Consider the following 8,306-nt stretch of genomic DNA (forward strand, 5'->3'; position numbering starts at 1 on the left):
GAAACTCAGAACTTACGAGCAAATTAGAAGTTAATGTAAAAGAAAAACGGCTGAATCTTATTTATTCTACTTTGCAAAATAATTAAAAATAGTCCTGTCATGATTACAAATTTCACTGCATGATACATTGTCCCAGAAGTTATTGCAATAAACAATAATATTGCGGTTTTGATGCATTTCCCAGTAATATAATGGTAATAGCAAAAATAATAATGCAAGAACACATTCTCAAAGATCAATAAACTTTACATTCTATTGAATATTTAACACTGGAACTGGAAGACATTTTAAATATCCAAAATAAATAAAACAACAGAAACAACACATAAAATTAATTATAAAGTCTATGTGTACAAAATTGACATTTTGAGACCAAAGCAACAGACTGAAGACTTTTATCATCCAGATTTTGGTAGAAAGAAAAAAGATTGACTTATTTTAAGTTATAAAGTGATTTGTTGATTTATTACTTATTATAAGAGGCCTATTCAAGTTTAGTCAGACTAAGTGGAGATTGTCTTTAAGCTTAATCTTTGCTACACACTAATTTAAATTTGGATCTGGACTTTTACTAGACCATTTTAACACAAATATGTTTATCTTCCCTGACACAGCATGATGCTGCCACCTCCATGTTCTGTGGTTAGGGGATTGGATGCTCAGGGTGTTACTTTTCCAGCTAACAAAGCATTTTGCATGCAGGCCAAAAAGTTAAGTTTTCATCTAATTGGATCAGATCCGTCCCCCATTCAGCTCCCTCAGACTAGCTAACAGCAATTAGCAAACACCTGGTGGAACTGCATCTGCTGACCTCATTTTATAAGCTACTTCTCAGTGCAATGCTGGTAAAAATATTGTTAAAGCCTGAAGAGAGGAACGATGTTGTGATGACTTAGCTCAAGCAGGAGTTTTTTTAAAGGACAGAGGCCCAATTTCAAGTCATTAAATCAGGAAGTAAAAAATTATATTTGATATAGCATTTGAAAGTCACATAGTTACTTGATTGTGCTATAAAATGTCACCATTTGCGTGGAAAACGCATATTACTGTCCCTCTAAGTGGATGTCCATGTGTGGGTTTTGCAGACAATTTCCACCTACATTATATTTTTCAATCAATCAATCAATTGGTTGATTGATTGATTATATTTTTATAATTTTTATTATTCCTGATGCTTTCTAATGTTCTCCAACAAACTCCTGTAGCTTTCGCGGAACAGCTACAGAATCTAATAAACAAAAACTAAAAGTGAATATCAGCTGGAGTGAATTCCTATAATTCACCTATTTCTCTCCACCGCGCTGCCTGACAGCTGACAGCATTCCAAGAACAGAAGGGCGGAAACTCTGGAGGATCCAGCCCCCCGCATGGATTTCTGTTTTTTCTGCCTTCATCGGGAAATCCCACACATTTATTGCCGGTGAAAAACTCCGTAGGAAAACTCCCTGCCGTTCCCTGCCAGGCGGCGGGCGGCGCGTGTGCAGCGTAGACGCGCAGCCGCGGCGCATGCGCGCGGCCCCGAGCCGCGCCGCACGGGAAGCCCCAGTGTGAGGACAGCAGGAGGGGGAGATGCGACAAGGCATTTGTGGGGCTTCCCAAGCGTTTTAACCGTGCGCTCATCGTTTTAAATAGCAAGCCTTTCTTTGATACACACACACCCACCCACCCACGCACACACACACATACCCACACACACCCACACCCACACCTAATCGTTGGTAATAATCAAAGCATAGTAAAAACAAAACATTTTTATTAGTATGAGTTATGAGTTCATCCCTTTTTTTAAATTAGTTTTGTTCATTCATTATTGTTATTATTTTTAGCGCTTTTTGCTTTGTTCCCAAGAGTTTCATGAGCGCTGGCCCAGTGTGAGGATCTGATAAGGTTCTCTCACAGATCTGATAAGGTGCGTGTGTGTGTGAAAGAGCAGCTTCCTCATGTCTCCTCTCTGAGCGGATTCAGTGCAGGAACGCTTGTGCCAGTCTGCCTCTAGTGGTAGAAAAAAAATACTACATCATTTCTTGTAAATGCTTCGCTTCTCATAGCCCCGCTGTTTATACTAAAGGGCTGGTCTGGTATCATGTGCACGTTTGTCATGCCAGTATGTGGGCCGGTATTCACAGGCTTGCTGATGAAAAACAGAGTAAGAAATCAATTGTTTGATCTCATTTAATGCAACCTCTTTTTAATAATGATAATAATGACAATAATAATATGCGTTTGAGTCGGTCTGACTAGAAAGGCACAACATAAGCTAATTTACTCTATTTAACAATAAGAACACTAACACAACATGGCGTTGTTGTTAACTGTTTTAAAAATATTGCAGTTTTAAATACATGTGCATATGTTGCTAAACGTCCGAAAAGTCTGCAAAGTTCCCTGCACTGTTCTGCATGCTGGATTACAAAACTCCATCCAGGTCAGGTCATAGTTTTATGCAGCGGACTACGTGCGGCGGGCTACTGTAATCAGCCCGTGTTGTTATTAACTTCCCTCTTGCACTCAACAACGTGATTTCTCGGAAACGGCTCCACTGCTGAACGAGAGGCTCACAAAGCGCATGCGCGCCACTGTAAAAAAACATCCCCAAATAGATCAAATAAACGTACTACTTTCAGCTTCTTAATGCATTTTTTGCAACATGTGCATAAATACATGCTTATTGATGAAATGTTAATAACAGACGTATCTGCTAATTAAACATTTATTTTAAAATTATTTAACTATACATCCCTTCATTCCTCTATTACAAAGTTATGCATGAAGAATTTTAGGGGAAAATTGACAAGACTTGGATAAAAATGTTTTGTGTGAAAGCTAAAAAAAAAAAAGTCCGACATAAAGAAACGGCAACATCTTCAAATATTTGATAAAAACTGACATCAGAGTCAAAGCCGGAGTTGCATGTGTTTTCATAGTGGATATTTTTTACAGTTCGCCCCGCCCTCTGGGCTGATGGGGGAATACCAACTCAGCACCAATATAAGACAACCTTTACCACGCTACCTCACTCAGTCCAAGAAAGCTATCCAGCAGGATAACTAAGGAACGAGAAGAAACTAATCTACAGCGAACTCGGAACTTTCGCATCACTGATTTTCACACATCTCCCTTTTTCCTCTCGGATTATAAAAGGAGCAAACACTGTAAGTGGTTTCGAGGTTTATATTTAGTAAGAATTTATGTGAAGGATTTACGCCTGAGTAGCAACATTTTAAATATTCTGTGAATACAGTTTAGAACGCGTTTTTCAAGTTTTGTGCATTTTAACTAATTGAACTGAAATCGGCTCTAATTTATGGATGGGAATATCGCGCACCGTGCGCCTCCAGAAGGAGTTGTGTTACTTTAAAAAAAAAAAATCATTTATTTATTTATTTTTACTTTGTTTGGCCACTAAACGAATCAATTCGGAAAACAATAATTTCAGAAGAGCTGTGTGTGTTTTTTGGGTCTAAGGATATCACACATTCGCCTGACTTCTGCATGTAAACGCCCCCAAACCTCTCCTCCTTGCGCGCCCTGCAGCCTTCAGATGAACTTCTCCTCACCTCCTTTTAGCACGGCCAACCCGCAGCTATAAATCTAAGCAAAGGCGGATGTGGGGGTTTCAGTTGCTCTCTCTTCTGTCTATCAAATCGGATTCCGCCTTTATCTAACGACTATCTTGTTTTTTGTGTGTTGCTTCGTATTTTAGGCACAAACATGCCTGTGTCTAGAATGAGAATGAGGCCGTGGCTGGAGAAGATGATCGATTCAAACACCATCAGCGGGCTGCAATGGGTGGATAAGGTCAGTAAGTTGTTGAGATGGAGCTTGAAATTAAAGTAAATATGCTATAAAATGTCTGCTTAGCTAAAACATGTTTTGTATTCATGTTGCAGGAGAAGACAATGTTCTCTATTCCATGGAAGCACGCTGCTCGACATGGTTGGGAGCTTGACAAAGACGCCTGTCTGTTCAAAGAATGGGCCATCCATACAGGTGAGCAAACAGGAACAGGCACTTCAGCTGTATTTGTAATGAATATGCAAATACATAACAAAACATTTGAGTTTTGTTATGAAAAAACTCAAATGTTTAAATGGTTTTTACAGGTAAATACACGAAGGGACAGAATTGTGATCCCAAAACTTGGAAAGCCAACTTCCGATGTGCCATGAACTCCCTACCTGACATTGAGGAGGTGAAAGACAAAAGCATCAACAAAGGCCACCAAGCCATGCGGGTCTTCAGAATGCTGCCTGCTGTCTCAAAAAACAAAGGTGAGAAACAATTCTTGGCATATTTCAAGATTTTCACAGTAGATTTTTTTGTTGCTGACATGATATTAAAAGATTGAGCTGTAAAGTGATTAAATGTTTTTCTTTTCTTTGCACAGACAAAAGGAGCAAATCGAGGGACACCAAGTCAAGGAAGAAGGTAAATACTGTCAATGTGCTGCAGCATCTAGTTAGGGATTTATTCAAATCATGTGACTCTCACAGATTTAGATAAGGCTATGTAAATGCAATCACAAAGCTTTATGTTTTGGAAAAGAAATTAACTGATTTTGACTTTTTTTTTATCTCTGCAGAGACAAGCAGTTAAGGAAGAGATGGAGTCAGACTACAGCGACACTCAGTCTCCTGTAAACATGTGTCCGCCCGAGGAAACCATGTCCACTCAGGAGAACACAGTAGACAGCACAGTGAACATGGAGCATGCAGGTGAGTGAGAAACTTTGCAAAACAAACAAACAAACAAACAAACAAACAAACAAACAAACTGTGCAATATGCAAGCGATAGATGTTTTTCTAAATGCGGTTTCTTGTTGCAGGATTCGACTGTACAGTTGAAGTTCCAGAGTTGTCCCTCTTAGTGGAGATTGAGACAGATCCTCTGCAGAACCACTTTTCCCACAGATTTGAGGTTTCTCCTGAACACAACCTTGGTAAGACAGGAGAAATTTTACTAACTGGGAAAAAAACTGCAAGAGAATTAGATGGAAATGTATCCCATCAGTATACTTATAGTATTTTCCTTTTCTCTCCCTGCTTCTTCGCTGTGCTCTTCCAGAATACGACTATCAACAAGACGTCATTGAGGTAAGCATGACCTTCAGCTCCCACTCTTAACTGCATGCATTTTTCATTGGCAGGAATACCCCTGCTTGTCTTGTTCTGTCTGTTTGGCATCATTAATGATACAATTAAGCTAATCGTTAAAAAAACGATGCGAGAAATCTCCAGTTTGTACTCAGTCTGGTGTTACTCTTACAGATTTGCAAGATACTGGAGAAAGAATCACAGTGGATGAGCAATACAGACAGCAGGGGATTCCTTCACAATGAAGCACGCACCAGTCCAGGGAGTAATTGGAGTGAGTCTTCCTCAGGTAAATACTGACAAGCAAAGACAAAATTTACTCTGCAGCAGTTTTAAACCTTTAAATGTAGAAATAGATTGTATATTTGCAATTTGGGAGTTTAAATTCAACACATTTTGCATGTAGCAAACTCTTGGAAGAAGACAAGAGATCATTAAAAATTGATTTTGAAAATGGATACCTATTGTCACCTTAATTTATGCTGGAATGTTGTGTTTGTTTTTCAGAGTTAGAAGACCCACCACAGTACACAACACTGGACACAAACTTCCAGAGCAACTCGTACGAATTCTGGAACAACTTTTCCTTGATGTGAGATCTCCATGACCGGACAGGAGGACTCTTTAAAATTTTGGACTGTTTTTAAAGCGCTTCCTGTTCACAAGCTCCACCCCGTCAGAGTCAACCCCGCCACATTAAGCTATCATGCAAGCCACTCGTGTGTGGACAGTTGTCCTCATCTCTTGTATCCAAGGATGTGAAGTTATGAAGAATTTGTCTGTGTTACAGAAGCTTAGATGTGTGCATATGGTTTTGGCTGGTTCAAAGCACTTATGTTTTTACTTTTTACCATACAGATTTTAAGATCGGGCATTACATCATGATCCAAAAAAGTCAGTAATTTGGAGATACCTCCAAAAAGAAAACTACACACTGATATAAATATTTAACTTAGGTTGAAGTGCCATTTATTTTATCACATACATATTTTTTCCGTTAGACTTATAAGTGACATTTTGTTAATGGGGTAAATGCATTCTAACATCTCAACTCTTGACAAGTAACTTCATGTGAAAGCACTTCTACATGTTTCCTTAAAGCATTTGTACAAAGTGTATATATTTGTGTTTGTGTGTTTTTTTACAAAATAAAAAGTGTTTTAAAATATGAATGACTATTAAGTTTTTATATATAGCATAAAATTAACAGTATTTTCCCTGATCTACAGAGTGTTTTGGTTTATATTGCATGTTTTACTGATGAAGAACATGATGTAGAATCGCACTCAAAATAATAATAGTAGCATTTGTTTAAGTAAAAAATACACAGCATGCAGATGCCTGACTGTATTCTAAAACAGGGAATCTTCAATCACATTTAAAATGACAGCTTTACTATTTGTTACAATAGAAGTACTCATTATCAGCTAACATGCAGCACAAACACAGTTCCTCCATGTATTTTCTCTTCCTCCTCTGGGGTTCCCCTGTAAACCCCGGGGTGTTGAAGAAAAACTGCTGTTGCATAATAAGGTGACAAACATGCAACATTTAAGGGGAATGAATGACAGCTGAAGAAAAAAAGTTAAATTATGCCTGGCCTGATATATTTCCTTATCTAGAGAATACATTCTTTTCATTCGTGCTAAAGAACATTTCAAGTTTGTCTGGATGTTTCTGGATGAGTGCCAGCTGCGTTTGATGGAGTCTTCATACTCGTCTTCTCAGCCTCTCAGTTTTGATCCCTAAATGCCTGAAAAGCAGGAAACTGGTTTTCTTGGATTGCTTTCTGCGTAAACACAACTTATTATAAGTCATGTGACTTCATTGCAACTTTTCATTGAGGCTGAAGGAGGGGAAGCGGGGCATTTCCTGGAAGCCGTCTGACCAAAGTTTGGACTAAAACTGAAGGGTTTTCAGCAATTAACTCAAATGTAACCAATTCTGAATAATGTTCCTTAAAATCTATAGATAATAGCACACAATGGGCTAAATGTCAGAACACAGCAACAATATTCTATCTTGACATGCAAAATGCAAATCGGTGCTCAGAGTATTTATAGATATTTTCCTCTAACAAAAGCTGCTCTGTCCCAAACGGAGGTGGTGGTACTATCTTCATACATTTGGTTTGTACATGTTTTGCTGTTGTTTTTCATAACAAATGTTGTCTGTCGAATGTTTTTGAATTTTGCACTACAAAATGATCACAGGGTTACAAACTATGAAGGTTTTCAACTTTTTTCATATGTTGTATTTTAAAGTCTGCTTGGTTTTATGTTTTATAGTTTTATTTCTGTTCTTTTATTTCCTGGTTTGTCTCTATCTGCACACCAAGTGATCATTTTCCCCAGCTGTCCTGCAGAGCGACATCTCCAGAATCAGCAGTCGGTACCAGTGATGCAATCGATAAATGCAAGCACTAAATCTGAGGTTCTTCTGCAAAGCGCTGCCTGTCCTGAGACCTACAGCCATGACTGGCCTGTAAAATAGTTGATTACACTGAAATTCATGTTTCTATGCAAGTCACCTAAGTCAGCTAACATCTCTGCAGACCCCACACATCCTGGACACAAACCATACAAACTTTTCCTTTCAGGTCAATGCTGCCTATAAAGATTTTTGAGGCAGTTTCTGCCCCCAGGCTGAATCTCTGAAGAACACCATGACCCTCATATGCACACTGTCACAACCTGCCTTCCTGTTTTCCCTTTTATAAAGTGGCTGCATTTAAACATACATGTACACACTGGTCCTGTTAGTCTATGTTTTATTTCCTCTAAAGTTTAGTTAAATATCGCACACTACAGGAGAAGGCCTAAGAAATGAATACCTTATTCTTTCAGCAAATCTAAGTTAGACCCTCTTTCAGCATGGACCATGGAATGACCTTTGACCTTCCGAGAGGCAGTGAATTATGGAACTCCCAAGCAGACTCTCTTGGTCATAAAGCCACAAATCCAAAATATTCACACTTCTAAGAAAGCTGAAGAATAAAACATCTTTATATCTGGGATTTGAAGCTGTGCAGGTCCAGAGTGTGAAATCAGAACTTCTCTCCCGGGTCGTAACTCAACTCACGGCGAGGTCGAAGAAACGGAGATAAGAATCCGACATGGAAGGACTGCTGATGAACTCTACCTGATCCTGGCTGTAATGGACTAAAACTCTGCAGAGTTTTAGTTTCTGAACTAACTGTGCGAACTAAGCCA

General features: G+C 38.8%; 1 protein-coding gene across 2 annotated transcripts; it reads left to right on the top strand.

Annotated features, from left to right (window-relative positions):
* The first annotated feature begins 2,998 nt into the window (after positions 1-2,998).
* Positions 2,999-6,266, top strand: irf1b (interferon regulatory factor 1b). 2 transcript variants are annotated; one of them, XM_007572577.2, is made up of 10 exons: positions 2,999-3,152; positions 3,704-3,798; positions 3,891-3,990; positions 4,104-4,271; positions 4,388-4,428; positions 4,583-4,715; positions 4,827-4,940; positions 5,066-5,094; positions 5,269-5,383; positions 5,602-6,266. In XM_007572577.2, exons 2-10 carry the CDS (start codon positions 3,712-3,714, stop codon positions 5,688-5,690), a joined length of 876 nt encoding a protein of 291 aa, XP_007572639.1. In that variant the 5' UTR covers positions 2,999-3,152; positions 3,704-3,711; the 3' UTR covers positions 5,691-6,266. The 2 variants fall into 2 exon arrangements, with proteins under 2 accessions (XP_007572639.1, XP_007572640.1); XM_007572578.2 differs by lacking the exon at positions 5,269-5,383 and having other exon boundaries at positions 3,045-3,152; positions 5,602-5,687.
* The last annotated feature ends 2,040 nt before the right edge of the window (positions 6,267-8,306 follow it).

The sequence above is a fragment of the Poecilia formosa genome, unplaced genomic scaffold (genome assembly GCF_000485575.1).
Source record: "Poecilia formosa unplaced genomic scaffold, Poecilia_formosa-5.1.2 Scaffold304, whole genome shotgun sequence".
NCBI classification, from domain to species: Eukaryota; Metazoa; Chordata; class Actinopteri; order Cyprinodontiformes; family Poeciliidae; genus Poecilia; species Poecilia formosa.

Excerpts from the sequence above, each read along its gene's own strand:
- irf1b (XM_007572577.2), top strand. The coding sequence starts at position 3,712 with ATGCCTGTGTCTAGAATGAGAATGAGGCCGTGGCTGGAGAAGATGATC. Across the intron at positions 3,991-4,103 it reads AGAATGGGCCATCCATACAG|GTAAATACACGAAGGGACAG; the intron begins GTGAGCAAACAG and ends TGGTTTTTACAG. Across the intron at positions 4,429-4,582 it reads ACACCAAGTCAAGGAAGAAG|AGACAAGCAGTTAAGGAAGA; the intron begins GTAAATACTGTC and ends TTATCTCTGCAG.